This window comes from Suncus etruscus, chromosome 16 (genome assembly GCF_024139225.1).
Source record: "Suncus etruscus isolate mSunEtr1 chromosome 16, mSunEtr1.pri.cur, whole genome shotgun sequence".
In the NCBI taxonomy this organism is placed as follows: Eukaryota; Metazoa; Chordata; class Mammalia; order Eulipotyphla; family Soricidae; genus Suncus; species Suncus etruscus.
This window is the reverse complement of record NC_064863.1, coordinates 62,725,918-62,748,553: the sequence shown is the minus strand read 5'-3', so window position 1 is coordinate 62,748,553 and position 22,636 is coordinate 62,725,918. Positions and strand designations below refer to the sequence as shown.

The 22,636-nt window shown below is 34.5% G+C and overlaps 1 protein-coding gene across 1 annotated transcript in view; it reads left to right on the top strand.

Moving 5' to 3' along the window:
• The window catches only part of RASSF6 (Ras association domain family member 6), a 57,631-nt gene that overhangs the window by 6,789 nt on the left and 28,206 nt on the right, over positions 1-22,636 (top strand). The window contains 2 exon segments of the mRNA XM_049789864.1: positions 5,748-5,836; positions 20,696-20,774. Coding sequence (XP_049645821.1) covers positions 5,748-5,836; positions 20,696-20,774 — 168 coding nt within the window.

Genomic DNA, 22,636 nt, shown 5'->3' with positions numbered 1-22,636 from the left:
GCGGGATCGAACCGCTGTTCATCCTAGGCTATGGAGGGCAAGTCAGATGCCTTACCATTTGGCTTCACTGCTCTGGGCCCTATGAATACTTTTTTCCCTTTCTGATAGCTGTCATTTTATTTTGATGACAGTTTATTCCCCTAGACAGAAGCTCCTTAGTTTGTTCTAATATCATTGTTTTGTTGTTTTTCTTGTGAAGGATTGAATTACTAGAGTCATACTGAATGTGAAGTTTTACCATATTTTCTTAAATGTTTGTTATAGTTTAGGTATATTAACTGTGTATATGTTTTTGGTTAGTTTTTCTACGTGGTGTGACTTGTGTCCTAGTTTCTTCCTTTTTCATGTGGGTTTCCAGTTTTCTCACTGTCATTTGTTAAAGGGACATTTCTCCATTTTACCAAGTTGGCTCCTTTGTAATAAATCCATTTCTGAAAATTTTCTCTGTACTCTCAATTCTATTCCATTGCTCTCTCTTTTTTTTTTTTTTGCTTTTATTCAATTATTATACTAATTTGGACCACTTTTTTCTGTGTTGTGGAAATCTAACTCAGGGCCTCACACTTACTCTGCTATCATACTGTTATGATTACAAAAGAATAAGGTTGGCACCATGACGTTTTCCCAGATTTTCTTGTAATCACTTTTAGTGGCATCTATAAGTTTTTCTATGTACATTGCCATGCTATCTGCAATTCTTAATAGTTTTACTTATCTTCTAATGTAGATTACTTTGATGTCTTTTTCTTGATTAATTCCTTTGATGATAGTGCTAATACTAGTACTGTATGTAATGGAACCGTTATCTTCTGCCTGAACTTAGAGAAAAGTGTTTAGTATTTTGCCATTAAATATTATGTCAATGGTGGGTATACATGGTATTTTCTATAATGCTGTATGTTCTTTATATCACCAGTTTTGAGGAGTATGCTATCTACTTGAGTATAAGCCGACCCGAGTATAAACCGACCCTCCCTGATTTTACCCTAAAAACTGGGAAAATTTAGTGACTCGAGTATAAGCCAACATGGAAAATGCAGCAGCCACTGATAAATTTTAAAAATAAAAATATATACTCAAAACAATTACAATAACTGAGGAATCACTAGGTTAAACATTTTCTAATATTTTTGCTGAAGAAAAATTGTAAACTAGCAAAAATAACTTTAAAACTTTAAATAAAATGCAGAAAATCATAGCTTAACAGGCAATCAAGACAAATCACAAGGGTTAAAATCTTTCAAAACTAGATTCCTCCTTGTCATCATCTGCATGTCCAAACAGAGCTTCTGCTGTATCTGATTTGAGAATATCAGCATAGACGTTGTCCTCATCACTGTGTTCACAGATATCATCATCACTGCTGTAGGTCTCAAAGCGCAGAATATTGTGAGTTAGTGCATGCTCACCGAATCAAGTAACGTGTATGACTCTAGTATAAGCTGAGTTTATGCCTAAAACCTCGACTTATGCTTGAGTATATACACGGTATTTTTGTTAAGTGGCTATTGGGTCTTTTCAAAACAACTATCAATATAATCATATTGGTTTATTTTATTTATTATTATCAAATTAGTCTAATGGTTTTTATTGGTAGGTAGTGGTAGGGGTTGTACTTTCTTTCTTTTAAAATAGACTCATTTTCAGGTCAAAAGTTCAGAAAAACCAACGCTTTTGTGGGGGGCACACCCGGTGACGCTCAGGGATTACTCCTGGCTATGCGCTCAGAAATCACTCCTGGCTTAGGGGACCATATGGGATGCTGAGGAATCAAACTGCAGTCAGTCCTATGCTAGCACCATCAATGCAGATGCCTTACCACTTGCACCACTACTCTGGCCCCCAACACCTCATTCTTGAAACTAAACACATATGTTTAATTCAGTATATATTTTTCTTTCTGTTGGTTCTTAAACCAATAATAATAAGTTAAAAAAATTTAATTTGTACCAGATAGAGATCTCAGAGAACTGGGATACATGGTTTGCATACAAGAGGTTTGAATTCTATTCTTGGAGATCCATTGTCACTCAAGCAAAAACAAATGCAGATTCCGGATTACACCAAACAGAGCTGGTTTAACTCTGTTTAACTGTACTCAGTACTTGTAAAGATACACTCCTGAGACTGAGCTATATGCTTGCCTTCTTTCCCTCTTTTCATAAACAAAGATTTGTTTTAAATTTTGCTCTTAGGGCCAGAGCGATAGTGCAGTGATAGGGTGTTTCCTTGCACACAGATGACAGGACAAACCCAGGTTTGATTCCCAGCATCCTATATGGTCCCCCAAGCCTGCCAGCAGCAATTTCTGAGTGCAAAGCCAGGAGTAACCTCTGAGTGCTGCAAAGTGTAACACCATAAATAAATAAATAAATAAATAAATAAATAAATAAATAAATAAATAAATAAATAAATAAATAAATAAGAAAATAAAATAAAATTTTGCTCTTAATCCAATCTTTATACTCTAGTCTTACCTCCTGTGGTTTCATAGTCTTGAATAAATAAATGTTTAGATTTTGCAAAATTTAATAACTAGAATATATTATACTTAAAAGTCTCTGGTCATACTTTAATGGCATTTATCTGAAAGCAGGAAGAATATTGTTATTTATGTCTGACCACAGTTTCTCAACCTTGAAGGAGACTGGCAAGACGTTAGTTATGTCACACTTAATCAACACTTCAAGTCAAAACTTGATTTTAGCTGGCTGGAAACTTAAAATTGTATTTGTGGGACTGGGGATTGAATTGTTGCAACAAAAGAAATCTGTTCTCTTGCACAGAATCATACAGGAAAGACTTTTGTCTAGAACTACTACTAAAACTTATCAAGTTAATCACTACTTTCTTGTCACAAATTTTTTTTTTAGTTTTTCAGCTCACAGAGTGCATTCTTCTCTTTTCAATGTACCTTCAAACATTCCCCTTCTCTGCTCTTGCTATTTTATATTGCCATGTTACCAAAACTTTTAATGATTCCAAATTACCTTTTGGGGGCCTTTAGGAGACTTTGAGACAACAAAAGTTAATAGGTTCCTGGAAATATTGTTATTAGATATACAACTAGTTAGACTCCATAAACATTATTTTACCCAAGCAGAATTCTTCAAATGGATTTCTTTTGTTACTTTTAATGCCTCTAAATAAAAGTAAGCTTTGCATCAAGAAAATGAAGCTTCAAACACCCTAATATACATTTAAAAAGAGATGTAATATGATGACAACATAAATACTAAAATTTGCAGCCTCATTGGGCCAGAGTGATAGCACAGAGGGTAGCATTTGACTTGCACATTGACTGTTTGATGCCTGCATCCCAAATGGTCCTCCTAACCTGCTAGGAGCAATTTCTGAGCACAGAGCCAGGAGTAACCATGAGTGCTACTGTGTGTGGCCCAAAAACCAAATACATAAACAAATACATATTTTTTAATTTAAATATGAAAAAATAAAATTTGGCAGCATCAGAACTATAGGTAAATTGAAAACTTGACAAGTTAGAATGTATGCCAAAGGAATACCAAAGCTTCATAAATATGACTTCTCTAATGTTTGATGCCAACTTTGGATATATCTAACCAAAAATACAACTAATATTTTCATCAACTGTAACTACATTATTAGTACAACTTTGACTCAGGATCTTATTTTTAAACTTACACTGGGACAACATTGTAGTTTGAAGGTACTTTCTTAGCCATATTACTTCTATTACCTCTATTTGCCTTTTTCTTTATGTCTATCAATCCCACAATTGTCACTCTGTCAAATTGATTACTATGAAGAATATACAATATCAAGTTATTTGTTTCTCTTGCATGTAATATGAATATGTTCTTGTTACTATCCTAGAAATTTTAAAAATGAAATACTATATTTCCCATTCTATTTCATTTACCCAATATATGAAAAATACCATTTATGATTCAAAACAATATTAGGGGAAAACAAAGTAAATATTTTTCCAAAGAATTTTTTGGGTAGTAAGGAAAACTTTTAAACATCTTTATACTTATATGGAGCCTCAGGGGAAGTAGAGAATATACTATATTATTACTTGTAAAAAATAAATTAATTATAACATCATGACAGAAGTTTTGACCATAAATTTTTCAATTGTCCTGAGGCTTGAAAATATAAAATATTATTTTAAAAAACTAATATTGATGATGCCATTTATAAACTAGCTGAAAGTGAGCTATACTTAAAATCCTTAACTCTAAAAATAAAACAAAATAATATAACTCTTTTTTTTTTTTTTTTTTTTTTTTTTTTTGGTTTTTGGCCCACACTCATTGGCACCCAGGAGTTACTCCTGGCTATCTACTCAGAAATTGTTCCTGGCTCAAGGGACTATATGTCACGTCTTGAGGATCTAATAGAAGTTCCTCCTGAGTCAGCCACTTGCAAGGCAAATGCCCTACCACTGTGCTAGCGCACCACCCCCTAAAAATAACTCTTAACCTTAGTCTTATTTTCTTACAATTGAAGATTCACACCCTAAGTATTAATTCTCTAAGACATAGCAAAATATCTTAGGTAGGACCAGTTATAAAAAATTAAAATATTTTTATTATTAATTAAAATTTAGGTAATGTTGTTACAGTTTTGTCATCATTTATGGATTTGATGTTTAAGCTTACTGTATGTACTCCTTCCAATAAAGTGCTTATTTTCCTCCACCATAGTCTTCATGTTACTTCTAGTCTACCTCTTCCTATTTTCTTCTCCTATCATTATTTGATAATCTTAGTTTTATAACCCAAAACTAAGGATTTATTATCATTCAAAACTTTTTTCTTTATTTATTCTTTATAGATCACAGCTACTTGAAATCATCTGTTATTCTCTCCCTAGTTTATTTTCCTTAATGCTATATCGTACAGTTTCATTCAAGTTGTAGCAAACTGTAGGGTTTCATCCCTTTTGAGGCTACATAATATTTTCTAATTAATTCTTTTGTACTTGGGGATAAGTCTCAAAAATGAAATAGCTGGGTCAGATGGAAGTGCCATTCATACTTTTTTTCTTTTTTGTTTTTTGGGCCACACCTAATGACACTCAGGGGTTACTCCTGGCTATGGTTCAGAAATCGCACCTGACTTGGGGGACTATATGGGATGCCGGGGATCAAACCACAGTCTGTCCTGAATCAGCTCTGTGCAAGACAAATGTCCTACCTCTGCACTATTGCTCCAGCTTCCCATTCATATTTTTCTGAGGAATCCCATATTGTTTTCCACAGAGGCTGAACAAGACAACATTCCCACTAACTGTGAATGAGGATCCTTTTCACCATATCTTTCCCAACATTGGTTGTTTTCCAGATTTTTGTTATATTCCATTCTTACTGATGTCATAAGTCAAAATATTTTACTCATGTGGCCTTTCCTGAACTACAAAACAATACTGGTGAAAAGAAAAATGTAGAATTTTTGATTATATTTAGATCTGATATTATTCTACTTACTAAATTATTTGAAATGGAGATAATAGCTATTCTTTTTCCCATGGTCTGAGAATTAGATGAGATGACTTCTATGCAATGGTTTATAAAATAAGTACTCAACACATGTAAAACATTTTTTCTTTTCTTCTACCTTAATCCAAATATTATTTACATACATGAGATACTACATGACACTCTCTTTAAATATTCTAAACATTTAAATTCAACTTAAGTCAGAAATTAATCTATGATTGTAACACAGAAACATGCAATTAATAGTTTTCAAATTTTTTAGGATACTTCAGATGATCTCAAAAAGAAGTTTACTATGATGGCTCACCAGTCTTCTTGGATCTTCATCAATGAGCGGACATTCATTACCAAGTAACTATAACTACATTATATGTCATTCCACTCAACCAGTTATCAATATTAGATTGTGAGTCAAAAATAGATGTTTCTCTCCCCTTTTATCTTGCCTTCAGAACATGTTCCTATTACTAGTTACCTATTAACATTTGATTATGTTATATATAATCAGCATGCAGCTTGTTGGGAATAATAAAAGAAGGTATTTGAAAACTCTTAGGGCAAATATGAAAACAAAGCCTAGGTGAACTAGAGCAGAAGCAGAGGTGAGAAAGATTAAACAGTATACAAAATCTGTGACACCAAAACATGACCTGTGCAGAGAAGAAAAGCAAATCCAATAAATGACAGAGGAAGTAGGTGTAAATGATACAGGATTGGGTAACAAGAAAGTAGAGTAAATAAAAATGGCCACAAACAGGAATAAAACCACAACTGGGGATAAATGTGAAATATAAGAGGTGAGAAGACATGCATGAAAAAAAATAGGATTCACTCATTCATTTCTCAAATGTATTCTCAGTGTATTAACTGCTTACTCTTAGGACCCTGAATATTCATAAATGATTCAAATAGTACTTGACAGTATGAAGTCACCTTATAAAATTAATATCTATGATTAATGAGTATTTATGTACTACTAGAAATCAAAGGGTATTACAAGTAAAATAAAACAAGGAAAGAAGTAATGCGCCCTGCTTGTGGACAATATGAGAGATTATTATTTCATATAAAATGGTCAAAGCCTCAAGAAATAGCATTAAAAAAAAAACATGAAGAAGATGGCAGTGCCCAAAAGAGAAGAATGTAAGTGATCTGCAAGAGAAGCGGGAGTAAATGTGGCTTAAGTAGAGAGGTTATGGAGAAAATAGGAGAGGAGATGAGTAAAAATGGCAAGAAATCTACAAGAAAGGTATAGAATGTGAAGGACAGAATAAGAGCTCAATTCCTGCCAAGAGTACTCTGACTGTATTTGCTACCTCCAAATGAAAATTATGAGAAAGAAACCATTACTTTTAATAGCAGTAGCTCTGAATCTACCCTAGCATTCCTTTTTTTTTACCTATATATTTTGTAAACAGTTGAGTTTATCCAACTAGGACATCTAATTTACCACATGTTCAGAGAAGAAACAGTACACATCATAAGAGAAGAATGTGTGAATGTACTGTATATTTTCTTGTTATTTATCTCTTGACTCATTTCAGCTCACAAAATGACGATTTTCATCTGCCCCGCTCAAACATTGCTAAAGAACTGTTAGGCCTCACTTTTGAGCTGTAGATCAGGTTTTTCCCCCCTTAGTTTACTTCAAATTTGACATAGCATCTCTTGACTTTCTGTATTTCTGAAGAATCTAAGACAATTGTCCCAAAAACCATTAGAATGCCCCTTACAATCATATCAAACTCTCTTAAAATCCACATTTTCTATCTGCTTTCACTGGCATCTCCATGAACTGAGACAAAAACTGAAGGCAAATGTCACAGAAGAGACTTCATCTCCTAAATTTTTATTGTTTATTTTTTTCTTTGGGACCACTTCTGGCAGTTATTAGAACTTACTTCAGGTTTTGTGCTCAGGAATGACTCCTGATGTAGCTTTGGGGGCGATATAGTGTTGGAGATCAAACCATAGTCTTCCACATGCAAGGCAGAAAAGCACTTTATGGACTATCTCTCTGGTACACTGGCGTATATTTTTACATTCCTGGTTTGTTCATCCTCAAATCCTCAATTTCTCTAGAGCAGTTTTTTTGGTCACTTTCATAGTGCTACCAGTTTATGTTGGTTTTATGGTAGTCGTAGTAACTCTTAATCCTAATTTTATGTTCTTTCATAGTGTTCATTATGAACACACAGAATAAGAATAATTTCTGCTGAAATAACCATATATTCCATACAACACTAACAACAATCATTTTTGTTTCCATTTTAATATATATATTCTTTTGATTTTGGGGTCACACCAGGCTGCCCTCGGGGATTACTCCTGGCTCTTCTCTCAGAAATCGCTCCTGGCAGGTTCGGGGGACTCTATTGGATGCCGGAAATCAAACCCAGGTCCACTCTATGTTGGCTGCTTGCAAAGCAAACGCTCTACCGTGGCACTATCGCTCAGGCCCCTCCTTTGTAATATTTTATTTTTTGATGAGATCCCCTTAAATCACAGAAAGATTTTTAATTGCTTTATATAAATCATTTATGCATTTGTTTTCTCAAGTTATTTGTTTATTGGGGACTAGAGTAATAATACAGCAAATAGGGCATTTGCCTTGCACATGGCATACCCCGGTTTCATTCTCAGATTCCCAAATGGTCCTCCAAGTGCCCTGAGGATTGACCCCTGAACACAGAGATGGGAATTAGCCTTGAGCACTGACAGGTGTGGCCCAAAAGTAAAACAAATATTGTTTTCTAAAATATATAATTATTTTACTAAGTTTTTACATTATATAACTTTGAATATCTATGCAGTACGTCACTCAGATACATGTAGAAATACATATATTAGTAAAATAAAAATTTTCCAATAGTAGAAATGAGATTTTGTATTTAGTTAGTTCTTTGGACCACATCCATCCGTAAAGTGCTCAATGCTTACTCATGACTTGGCATTCGGGGATCTCTCCTGGAGGACTCAGGAGATCCAGGGATTGGCTTAGGATTTGCTAACAGACAAATACCTTCCTTTAGTACTATCTCCTTTGTCCCCACTATGTTTATTTTGATTTGTTTTCTTTTTGTTTGAGTGCCACACCCAGCAGTCCTCAAGACTTACTTTTGACTCAGTGCTCAGGTATCACTCTTGGTGGTGCTCAGGGAATTATGTGCAATTCCAGGGACTGAACCAGGGTCTGTAGGATGCAAAGCAAGAAATTTAACCCTTGGTATTGTCTCTCCAGACCAGCACTTTGTTCATTTTTAAAGAACAAATCTTGCCTACAAAATAACTTAGTTTTATGTCCTAGGTTGAAATCAGGAAACTTTAGAGGTGAGTAAATGCCAACGGTATATTTGGAGTGAGTGAGGGAAAAGAAGTTTAGAACACGGGTCAGATTTCACTTTCAGAACCTATTAGACTTTCCTACTTAAGGAATTTAATTTAACCCTTGGAGTCTGGAAGCCTTTGAACTCTACTCCAAAAGACTTGTGTGACTTTTTGTTAGAAATTAACATAATGGAATACATTTTCACCAACATACATTATTCAACTTCTTTTTTCCAAGCATAGTAACTTGTACTCAATTGAAACAAAGGAGGCAGCCACCTGTTAATTTTATTACAAAGAGCCAGTGTTCCAGAGGCTGCTCCTATTTGCCTACCAACGGAGCCAGCAGGACAATGTTTGCCCAGGTTTCATGGCTAGGGTCTTCTCTTGATCAGTGAAACAAACATTGTAGTCTCCAGTCCCAACAACAGCAGGTTTATAAAGAGTGGGCACTACCTCCAATAGTCATTGGACTTTAATCTTTAATAAAGCAGATCATTAAAGATCGATGCCATGCTTAATTAGAAATCAGAACTCTGATTTTATTTCAATTTTGAAATAATTTTTATCAATTTAAGTAACATGGTTGTTAGCATAATTAGGCTACATGAGTATGCATATAAATTTTATGGCAAATTTTATGCAAATTATTGCATCCACCACCACCAAAGTACTCAATATGCTTCATTAATATCCTTATGTAGAGAACCCAGAATTTTAAAATGAACTACAGGCAAAAAGTTTGGATCAACTTTTTTAAAAAATGAGAAATAGGGGCTGGAGTGGTGGCGCAAGCGTTAAGGCATCTGTCTGACTTGCCCACACTAGACTAGGACTGACCAGGTTAGATTTCTGGCATCCCATATGGTCCCCCAAGCCAGAAGTAATCTCTTAGCAAATAGACATGAGTAACCCCTGAGCATCTCCGTGTATGGCCAAAAAAAAAAAAAAAAAAAAGACAAAAATAAAAAATATATAAGAAATAAAATAAAAAATAAGAAATACTTTCTATGTGTAAATTTTAGTTACTTATTTTTAAATTCCCACTATTCAGATTTGATGACCTAGCAAAAAGAAAACTTTTCATGAAGAGAAACTGGATATCACATCTGTTTCCATGTCACAAGAAGTCCCTGACATGCAAAAAAAAATCTTTTTAAACTATCTTTGTATCATTGTTAATCATCAGAAGGCATATCAAGTGAGTTATTTCCAACAAATTTGTCTACTTTTGTGTATTTCTTATAAATTTAGTCAATCATTTTAGTTTAAAATGATCAGTGTCATCTATCTGTTCAATATACACTAAAAATGCTTCAATAGAAATCCTGAAAGGGACTAAGGTAAAATAGTAAAGTACATGTCTGCATGAAAGAGACCTCAGGTCTAATCCCTGGCATCTCAACACACACACATACACACACACACACACACACACACACACACACACACCACTAATTCCCTATAACTGTATCCTCTAGTTATTGTTAACACAAACTATTATTTTTATTTTAAAAAAGGCTGGTAAACTGAAAATTCAAAGACTAAATGATAACTTGCACTGACGTACTTTAACTAAACTTCTGATTATATTAGCCACACCAATGAATTATTATTTTTCCTTCTAAAAGTAGATGAGGGGGCAAGGAGATGGCACAGAATAAATCACATTGCCTTGTATAAGTCTACCTTGGTTCAGCACTACACACCCGAGCACCACCAGGAGTAATATATTAGCATAGAGTTAAGAGTAAGTTCTGAGTACTGCTAGGTTTGGCCACAAACTAAAAATAAATGAATAAATAAAAGAAGTTTAGGCACCACCAAATAATACAGGCTTTAAATCATCTGTACTCCATGCTGTTTACCCTAGATTAAATATCTATAATGATATATCTAGCATAACTATCATTTCTGAGAAAAAAACACCCCTGTCTGTGACTCAAAAAATAAGTAAATAGAAATAGATTAGTATTCTTTTTTATTTATTCTTATACAAATAGTTACTATTAGTGTTCTCATCAGTCACTGATTATCATCAAACAAAAGATGAACAACAAACTAGAATTTAAAATTTTGAGCAACAGACAAAAGACCTGCTCTTAGTATAGACTGAAATTTGCACATCTCTAATTTGAACTTTCCTCATTCAAGGAGGATTTGTTAAAAGATTTCAGGGCATGATCCTGGGTCTCTGATTCAGTAGATCTTGGATAAGGAGTATTTGAATGCCTAACAAGAGCCATTGTCCCTGATTTAGGGATGGTAGGATGAAAGGAAAGAAAATCCATTCTAAAAAAAGAATAAGATCTCAGTCTAAATAAAAGGTCCCTGTGATCTAATAAGGAGTGAGTTAACATGGTTCAGGTTCCTGGACAGGAAAGCATTCCAGACAACAAGAAGTTTCCCTGAAATCTTCATTGTAAGAAAGGGCCATATAATTCCAGTAACTGAAAAGCATCAAGTATGGCTGAAATGCAGAGCATGAGGAAAAACATTTCTGTAAAGGAGACTAAAGATAAAGTAGGTCTTTACCTGTACAATAAAAAAGGTTTGGGGTTTTATTCTAAGAATATTGTGAAGACATTTAGAAAAGTTCACATAGATGATATGATTAGATGTGATTAGTTCTTTATACTTTGGATAAAGTATAGAGAATAGGAGGAGGATGTCCAATATATAAGCAAGGTGGTTACTTAATGCGAAGAGAAAATGTGTCAAAATCAGGACAACATTGCAGAACTCTCTGTATGAGATGACATGTTGATCTTTAATTCATGTTCATTTTTTGGAGTGGCACCACACCCCCACGGTTCTCAGGGGTTACTCCTGGTGCTGTGCTTATTTCTGACAGGCTCAGGGGATTTTATGGAATGCCAGTGATTCAAACCCTGGTAAGCCACTTTCAAGGCAAACTCCCTAACCACGTGCTATCATTCTGACTCCTCAAGCTCATTCTTAATTTATCATTCTAAGGATTATTGACAGCGTGTACTTAGACTCTTTACTTGCAATGTCCAAGTTCCAAGCCATGTCCATAAAGTTCCAAGCCATATCCATAAAGTTGCTGAAGGCTCCAATATAGAATAGATTGGTATTGTTCCTGCTCTGAGTGAACAAAGACTCTTGGTTTTCAGTTTGTGAAGTCCAGGTAGTCATCCTATGCCCACCTTCCAAAAACATCAGCCATTCCCACACAAAGAAAATTATTTCACAGTCTCCATCTGCTCCAGTGATAATGGCTATTATGTAGCATAACTGTGTTTACTTTTCAATTGGGTAAAAAAAAACTGCAAGACTTATATTTGGAAACCAGGAGTAAAATATCGTATTTTCTACAAGAAAGAGAAGCAAGATCCCAATATGACCTAGCTATTCATATGATATGACTATGATAGTTATGACCTTTCTTTCATCTCTCTAACCAGCTCCATAGCAATTCTGATCAGCTGTACCTCCAAAATTCAGTCACTTAACATTTATTCCAGGGTGCCACAATCTGATCTCTTGTCTGAACTACTGAAAGTTCCTTCTAATTTATTTCTTTTTATTACCTGCCATACAATCTATTCTCCTGCAGCACTAGAATATACAATTTTCCACTACAGTGTCCATCACAGTACCCTACTTGAACCCTGTAAAATTTCCTGTTGCAAATTTTCTCCCATGAGGATGTAGCCCATTTCTAAGGCCACTGGAACTTCTGGAGATTCTAAGGTCCACTCAATGTGATCAGTTTATAAGGTTGTCTGGAATCACTCTAATTTCCTTTTTTAGTACTTTTAGAAGAAACACAGCCATCCAACTCCTTGATTATAGCCAGCAAGACCGACATTATGATTTCCAGAAGTGTTAGATAATTTGTGGTGACAAAAATTCACTAAGTCTGTGGGGCAAAAATAGGATAAACCTCCTCTCAAGGAATGTCTAAAAGGGCAGTTGTTCCTTGGCATAGGCAAAAGGAACAGACATGTTAGTAGGTCAATTATATAGTTGTATAGTTAGTAAGCCAGCTATATGCATTTCTTTCGAGTGTAATTGGAATGGCCACTTATTTTATTTTACAATCAGCCAGTAGAAGGCATTTCACTCAAAAGAGTAATAATACCTTGATTTTCAGCACATGGTCACTTATAATTACAGATATTAAAGTGTGGTCCCTGAACTAGCAATTTGGTTCCAGTATAACTTGAGAACATTTTTTAAATGCAAACTTCAAGGATCCATTCCAGATTTGCTGACTAGGGAACTTCTGGGTGCCACTCACAATCTGTGTTTTAATAAAACTTGCAAATGAGTTTAGTGCTTGCTTCAATTTTAGAATCACCTGTCTACTGACCTCTGAGTTTGTGTTTCCACACTTACAGAAACATGCAATTTTTTTTCTGTAACTCTCAAACAGTATTTTCTTGGGTGCTAAATGTTTCTTTGTTCTCTCCAAAACAACTGGGTACAATAACATCAAAAACAGTTTCATTTAGGTGGATCTAGTTTTAAATTTTTATTTTGGATTAAAATAGAAAAATAACCATGAATAGTTACTTGCAGATAGAATTAGATTGAACAGTGAGCACATTCCCTTGAAATTCTGTAACAGAAAAGAAGATGGTAAAGCCTAGACTACTTTTTGCCCTGTTCAACTAATTGGGTTGCAGAAGTCAGTTGTATGAAGTAAAAGAAACCAAGGTCTGACATGAAAACTGCTCTTCATAGACCTAGTTGAAATAATGGGTTCTGAATTAAAATCGTTTATCATAAAAACTTTTAGAAACTAAACTATAGAGAAAAAAAGAACTAATCACTTTCATATTTATCTGAGTTTCGTATGCAAATCTTTCTTGCTTGAGAATTTAAGAGCTCAGGAATAAATCCACTTCTGCACTAGCAATTTTACTTCTATAAAAGCCTAAAATAGGGGCTAAAGAAATAGTACAGGATTTAAGGCACTTGCCTTGGTTGTGGTTGACCCCCAGTTGGATTCTCAGCACTATATTGTCCCATGAGCACTGCTAGAAAAGAACCCCAGACAACAGACTGAGGGTAATCCTGAGCACTGCTAGGCACCAGATGTAACCTCTTAACTCCCCAAAAGCATAACATTATCTATGTGTCTGTGGGAAGATAGAACTAAGAAATATGAGGACAACAGATATGAATAAGCAAACTTCATCAGTAGGCCCTTTTCAAGACAAACCACCATTTCATGTTACTAGTGCACGAGAGTAGCAGCATTCTCTTAACTCATTTTATCCTATGTTACTCTCAAATTGAATTCTGAATTAAAATTGGCAACTTCTTAAGTCCCTCTTTCATTTGAAGACAACTTTTTGCCTTTGACCTTTGGCTTCTCCTCCAGCTTAAGTTGATTAGATAAGAATGCCTTGGATCTGTACATTAAAACCTTCCTCAAGTTGCAAAATAGGTTATTTATTATTTGATTGGGAATGAATTGATTGGGTTCCACTGTTGGTAAATCAAAAAGTTGGGAGGAGAGAATCATCTTAACTAAAGTAAAATTACATTTAGTAAAAATTAAAAAATTTAGGAGCTCTGAATTTGTCTCTCCTGACTTCCTTTGAAGTAGCTAATTTTTCAAGCTACTTGACTGAAAAAACATTGATGGTCTTTTTGTTAGTGATTCTTTTACTCTGTTCTTCCCAGCACTTTATCTTGAGATCTCTAACTCCCACTTTAGTGTTGACAACTGATAAGTAAAAAGAACCTACAAGTTTATAAAATAAACCCAGAAATTACTTCGACTAAAATAGTTTCTGTAATCGAAACAGATTTGTATAAAGCCAACTCTCTAACTAACTTGATCTTGTGACAACATTCATATTATTTAGAGCATTCATACTTTAATAATTCATACCTAAAAATAATCCAAACTTCAATCATGGAAAGATATGCTAGTTTCTTTAGGGACCTTTATACTAGATTCAGTAAAGGCAAAAGGATTAAAGATTAAAGAATAATTTCATAGTATTGAAAATAAAGTAGAAGTGAGGGCTAGACAGAAAATACAAAACAAAGAAAAACTTGAAATGTGTTTTTAATCATGAAAATTTAACCATTTAGTAGATGGGCTACCATTTAGGATTACCATTCATCATTTAGGATTTAGACTAATATCAGATGTTAATAATAGTGAGGCTGGAGTTGTAGTACAGTGGGTAGGGCACTTGCCTTGAATATGGCTGACTTGAGTTGGATCCCTGATATCCCGGATGTTCTCCTGAATAGCACCAGGACTTCCTTGCATACAGAGCCAAGAGAAAGTCCTGAAGACTGCTGGGTGTAGTCACCCTCAAAATTAAATCATTTTTTAAGAGAGAAAAGACAGATTTTGTTCGATCAATTTTTTTAGAAAGATAGTGCTTATGAAAAACCTGGATTTCTGACATATGATTTTTAAGAAATTACTTTATAAAGGCACATATTAGTATTTCATTTTAAAAGTTAATTCTACAATTTCAGTGAATATGATCCCTCCCAAATGTCCAAGCCTCTCCTTCTGATATCATTTTCCCTGTCCCTCAATACCTCATCCAGATTTTAATATCTTTTTCCTATCTCTCTGCTTCCAGTGTATCATAGACTGGCCTAGTCTGTATACTTTACTCTGTCCACTCTACACATTCCTTGTCTGAAGTCAGCAAGTAGAACCAGGTAAACTGTGTTTCCTTGATGAGACTTGCTGCTCTTTAGTATGTCACTGGACCTCTGGAAGGCTGTACTCTGGTGAATCCTTATCCCCTCAGCTTTCTTTGGACTCTGCCCATAGCCACATGTGTGTGGGTGAGACCCACTTGCTTCCCTGACATCTGTCTGGACAGAGATTAGGGGACAAAAAGACAATTGCTTGCTGGTATTTCCTTTATTTTCACTATCTCCCACCCATAATTATTTCATTTTATATTTGACTAGGTACCTTGTGAAGTGAGCAAGATTTCAAATGACCACTTAAATGAACTAGTTTAACTAATGTCCTTCCATTCTACTTCCACCATAATAAAATTATGAAAATACTGTCATTGCATAGAACACTTCTTATATAACAGTTTGAAAATATACAGAATTACAGTCCAGAAAGTAAAAATTTTATCTCCAGCCAATGGTCAATTTATGTAACTTTATATGATTAATTTATACATATTTCCCCAAAATATCTCAAGTTTAATTTTAACTTAACATATAAAACTATTAACTGTCTTCATTGCTCAAATTTTAACATATTAACAGAGTAAGATTGTTGGTACAAAAGTAAGAAGAGGGAAGGTGGAATTAAAGGTATGAAAACTAGTTTCATATTTTTATTCTGCCTCAGTTCTCTTCTATTTGAAGAGAGGTAAACATTTTTTAAGTCCCTGTTCTTTCTGTTTGCTTATGGATTTTGGGTTTTGGGGTCATTTTAAGAAATGTTCAGAGGAGTTGCCAGCTGTGTAGTTGTGGGCAGCTTTTGGTGATGCCCATAAGATTAAGTTGTATGGGGATCAAACCCAGGCCTTCTGCATGCCAAACATGTACTCATCCAATTGCATGTTCTCACTGCCTGCTCCTATTCTTAAATGTGACAGATAATAGGACAGAATTTTATTTCTGATGCCGCTTCCTTGATATAGGTCAGTGGCTGCCTAATTTAGAGCCTGGACATTCCTCAACAAGTGTCTAAGAGGCAGGAATAGCACAAATTCAACAAGCATTACCAAAGCCCAAACGCACCTTTGTAATGACACTGAGTTGTATTTTTCTCTAAAATTTATTTTTGTCATACAGCAATCTGAAGTTTGTTTTTATTATTTGATAGTTTTCCCATTACATACTTTAGTGAATATAAATTGTCATACATTTTAATAAAGAATGGGACAGGCTTATTTTTTATTTCTAGGAAGGGGTTTATTAAATTATTATTAATAAATTACACTGTAAATAATTACTGAAACAAAAGATAGGGTTGGAAACATGTCTCAGTGCTAAAGCACATAACTTACATGCATGAGAATTGGGTTTGAATCCTGATATTATAAATATTAATAACAAAAGCAGTAAGAGAAAAATTTTATGTACAACTTATATTTCACACCCATTGTATCCACAGTGCAGGCTATTACTTGCTTCCATCTAGTATGCTAGCCAAAATCCATATCAATTTAAGTTTTATAAAATTAGAGGGGAAAAATGTTTTATTCCATGGGTCAGGGTATGGTAAGGAATGGAACACATGCCTTTAAGTATGTGCAAGCTCTCCAGTTCTATGACTAGAACAAAGTGGACCCTTAATGCCTTGCTGGACCTCAGCACCATAGTGTTATCCGATGAGCTCAAGCATTTCTAGACCCAGAAAACTGAATCAGGTTTCATTGTCTGACCCACAACTTTCTGCCCCACTCCCCACTACCACCTGCATTTCCTATCCCCATGCTGCAGACACTACTGGGTATGGCCCTTTTAAAAAAACGTTTTCAATGACTCCCAGACACTAAATAATATGATAAGATTGAGGAGCTCATTTCTTACAAGTTCATTATTCATTCATCAGAGTGTGGGTATTTCCCATCTGTTGAACAGCTGAAATTCAGCCCACAAAGTGCAAAGGACACCCGAGGATTTTATAAGTAGTTCTAGATCCACTCTTACTCATTAAAATTAAGTCTTACAGGAAAGGAACCCTGAGCTCTACTCAGTCTACAGATATTTATATACTGGCCACCTACACGTTAAGTCTTTCACCTCTTAGTCTTCTTTCATGAGCGGTAATGAATAATTCTGGATGTGCAGCAGCAGCTACCCTAGCCTTTAAGTTCCAAGTGCCAGCGTCCGTCCCAGGATACTTAAGTGTCTATGTTAGCACTAAGTCAGAAGTCCAGTTTATACGCCCACTTTTTAACTCCTCAAATTTGTAAAAAACACTAGCCCTATTATGATGTTTTCGAAACTTTGTTACATATTTTTATTTTGTATTCACATTCATTAAAAAATTGTTATTATGAGACCCGAGCAATAGCACAGTGAGTAAGGTGTTTGCCTTGCACGCAGTTTATCTGGGTTAGACCCCAGCATCCCATATGGTCTCTCAAGACTGCCAGAAGTGAGTTCCAAGTGTAGAGTAAGGAATAATGCCTAAGTATTGAAGTATGTAAACTCTAAAACTAAACAAAAAATTTATTATTAGAAATATGTGGGGCCGGTGAGGTGGCACTAGAGGTAAGGTGTCTGCCTTGCAAGTGCTAGCCAAGAAAGGACCACGGTTCAATCCCCCGGCGTCCCATATGATCCCCCCAAGCCAGGGGAAATTTCTGAGTGCTTAGCCAGGAGTAACCCCTGAGCATCAAATGGGTGTTGCCCAAAAAAAAGAGAAAAATATGTTTTTTATATGACACCTAGAAAGTGATATGTTCTTTGAATTCTGTGTCATTTAATGAGCATATTTACTCCTTGGACTTCTAAGTATTGCTTATTTGACAACAGAGTATTAGATGTAGAACCCATTTGGCACATCTCTTGTATAATATTTTAGGGAAATTAATGCTAATAACTTGATTATTCACCCCATTACTATTGCAATGGTTTTATTAACTTGCTTCTCCTGATATCATCATCTTGTCTCACCCTGAAATCTGTCTTCCAAAAACTCTGAACAAAGTCTTATCCTTGTCTGGAATCTTATACTAACCCACTGCCTGCCAGGTGAATTCTAAACGTCCTATGATGATTTACAAGGCTCTCGCTGCTTCTTCAGTTTATTGTTCACCAGTCACTCCTCATTTCACCTGATATAGTCTTAGAACCTCAAGTCAGTTTTTTTTCAACCAAAAATTAAAGAAAATGCTGCATGTCCTTGTTTATGTTTTCTTTGCCTGATAAATATTTCTCGCTTAATTACTTCCCTTCAAAGGAACTTCTGTTTTGTGAAGCTCTTACCACTAGAAAGAGTCTGCCTATAGTGAGAAAAAATAACACTACCTTTATGATATTCAGTTATTTTATGTTACACATGGTTTATAGATTAACTAGCTTAATCTGAAAAGGGACAGTTAAATATTTTAGGTAATGTGGACCATATATTTTATCATGTTTACTTTACTCTACAGCTATAGTAATAAACAGCTATAGACAATAAGCAAACAAATTAGTGTAACTATATTTTTATAAACCCAGTATATAAAGACAGGTGGTTTGGGACTACAGTTTAACTCCCTAGGTCATTTGAATTTTTATTTCCATGAAGGAAAGTTAGTATAATTTGAGCACAGAAGCATTTTCTAAGTAACTTCTTTCCAGAGAGTAATCTTTGTAATTAGACAAATTCCCAAGGTATATACTTTAGCAGATACTTGAACAATACTTTTTCAAGAAGTTTTATCAAAAGCACAAACTTAGGAAATAGATTTTGTAAAAAGGCATTTACTTTACTAACAACTCTCTAGCTCAGCATATCACAAGTTGCATCCTAGTGGAACCAAAATGTGTCTGCTGACCTGGTAATAATGAGAGATACAAACACAGTGATGCTCTTTATCAGTGCTACAATTTGTAGGAAATAATCTTCAGCAAGTGATTTTGGGTACAACCAGAAGTCTTCCAACTGTAATCTGAAACTGGCCCTGAAAAGTGGGAGAAATGCAGAAACAAACAAACAACAAAAGGGGAGGCAGATTAGTTGGTACGTAGTGTAGAGTTTGTGACTTTGGGGACACATGTAGTTTGCTCCCAGTGGTTCAGTTTATGAAGGTCATTTTTATGCAAACTTGGAGTATCGTGCAGTGCCATGGTTCAAACCCAGGTCTATAATATGCAAGGCATGCACTCTAGTCCATTGAGCATCTCTCTATCACAAGGTAGCAGTTTTTAAAACAAGAGAACTAATTTATGAGGCATTGTTCTTCTGACTGCAAGATAATCAATTTTCTTCATCTTGATGATAAATCTCAAAGTCGTATAGGTGCTGGAACCAAGGAATTAGCTGAAAGGACTAAAGCATGTGTTTACATGGTGATGTCACGTTTGCCAAATTTAATTGCTGGTAAATGAGCACTACCAAAAATGAGTTCCAATTCTAAGCCAGAAATAGCTCCCTCGTACTGCCAGGTGTTGTTCGAACATAGAATAATCAAATTTAGAATATGGATATATTCTAAATACATATTAAATACAGAATAATCTAAACTTATGATAAGCATAGACTAATAAAGAATATAAATTATAAATATTCTATTATTATAATATTAAAATATTATAATTCTATTAGGAATAGAATTTAGAATATAGAATAAATTGAACAGAATAATCTCACTCATCTCTGAAATATAAGGAAAATAAAAGACAGTCTGGGGATGATATCCAGAGACAATTGAAATGAGAATCAGGAGGACCAATCATGGTAAGAAGTTTGCCACAAAGAGCAGAGTAAAGTTAGAGTATAGTCTACTATGAAATTGACAGTTGGAACTGATCACTCTGGACAAGAATTGGGTGCTGATGGGGATAAAGTGTATGCATGGTACCCCTTCACTAACAGTAGTGCAAACCACAGTATCAAAGGAAAGAGACAGAGACAGAGAGAGACAGAGAGGCAACACAACACAACAGCAGGAAAAGATGTATGTTTGTAGCAGTTTCTAAGAACATACATTCCCAAGGGAGAGCACAGAGAAGTCTTAAATTGAGTGGGTTCAGTTGGCAAATTCATTTAGTCATATTCTTTTGATTGACTTCCTCAACAAATAGCTTCTAGGATACACAATTGGTGTTCATTGAGTCACTTCTATTTCATTTCATTATGAACAGAAAACACTATTACTTTGGGTTTTTCTTTTGTTTTGTATTTATAATTAAGAGCCTAAAACTTGTTTGATTTTAATGGAATGTAATCCTCTTTTTTAGGGAACAGCTTGATTCTTTATTGAAGACTTATAATACATTTTATGAAAATCAGAAAAATCTTCACATTTTATATGGACAGGTAAGCTCATCAAATAAATACAATAGTTTTATTTAGAGTAAAATAAACCATAAAAGCATAACAGTTTTGAATAAACTGCAAGTAGTTTTAGGATAAGAAAACACTTAAGAATAATTTTAAGGGGCCAGAGAGATGGCATGGAGGTAAGGCATTTGCCTTGCATGATAAGGATGATGGTTCAAATTGGGCATCCCATATGGTCTCCCAAGCCTGCCAGGATTGATTTCTCAGCACATAGCCAAAAGTAACCCCTGAGCACTACCAGGTGTGACCCAAAAATAAAAAATAAATAAAAAAGAATTATTTTAATGACCTATTTGTTTTCTGGTTTTTTATTTAAGTCCTTAAATATCTTTTGAATAGCATATTCACTTCATACTTGTACCAATATTTTCATATAATGTAACAGGATGTTTGGAGAAGGATGTTCATGCTAAGATCAATTGTAAGAGAGAAAAATCTGAAAATCTCTTAAGCTTCTACCAGTGGAAGATTATTCAAATTGTGACTTCTCTGTAGCATAGTTCAATTTGTTAAAACATATTAGTTTGGTTCCAGTGAATATTGACAATATCATGATAACAAACTTTAAAATGTTAAAAAAATAATTTACAAAATCCTGAAATTAAAATTATTTTTGTTCATAGGTTGACTTTTTTTCATAATATTTTATTGAAATAAGAGAAATAACCTGAGCCTCTTGAGTACTGTTTGGGAGACCTCCCTCCCAAAAATAATGCTGTGATGGACATGAGGATACATGTATGTCATGTGTATTTGTTTGTCTATGTGACTGTCAGTGCCAGGGATCAAATTTATACATACAAAATAGAGATCATAGCACTCTGCCATATTCCTAGCTCCTTTCTTCCTTTCTCTCTCTTTCTTTCTTTCCTTCTTTCCTTTCCTTCTTTCCTTTCTTCCTTCCTTTCTTCTTTCTTTCTTTTTTCCTTTTCCTCATTTCACCTTCTCTTCACCCCACTTTTTATTATCTGCCCAGTTTGTTTATTTTGATTTGGTTTCCCTAGCCCAGTGGTTCTCAAATAGTGGGGCGCACCCCCTAAGGGAAGCATGTGGCCTCCATAAAGGGGGGCACATTTGACCTCAGCAAACACTGGCATAACAAGTTAAGCCCTGTGTTTATGTCTCTGTCTGGCTCTGTCTGTTGCTGTGTCCTGCTTCAAACCCCACTTTGAAAAGCTATGCACTGAAAAACGTGCTCATTGTAGCCATTAATCCAGACATCATCTCTGATTAAAAATCAGCTCAAATTATTTTATATATTTTTGTTTTGCAGGTTAAAGTCTTTTATAATATACTATTTACAGTTGCGCAGGGGAGCACAAAAAATGTTTTCTTCTTCCTAGGGGGGGCATGACAGAAAATAATTGAAAAGCACTGCCCTAGCCTAAAGGCTTGATCTGTTGGGATGGTCTTGGCTCCTTTGTCATGAAATAGTTGATCATATTTATGTTGTCTTATTTCTGGACTTTCAATTCAAACTTTTATATTTCCCCAATATTTTATTTAGAAAATATAGTTTAATTTCATAATAGAAAAATACCTTTACAGAGACAAAAATAATTATTGGAAAATAAGTTCTAAAAGAAAATGCCTTTCTATTAAAATCTATATTCACAAAATAAATTTAATTTGTTTGATCATTTTATTTTGTATAAAATTTTCATAATAGTTATAATACTTATAAAAGTATACTTTTGTCATAATACTTATAAAAATCTTAAGATGTTATTTATATTTGTAAAAGTGTTATTTCCTTTTCATACTGTATTTCATATTTATTTCATTCTTCCTATGTAATTACTTTGTGAACTAATTTTTTCTTTTTTTTTTTTTAATTT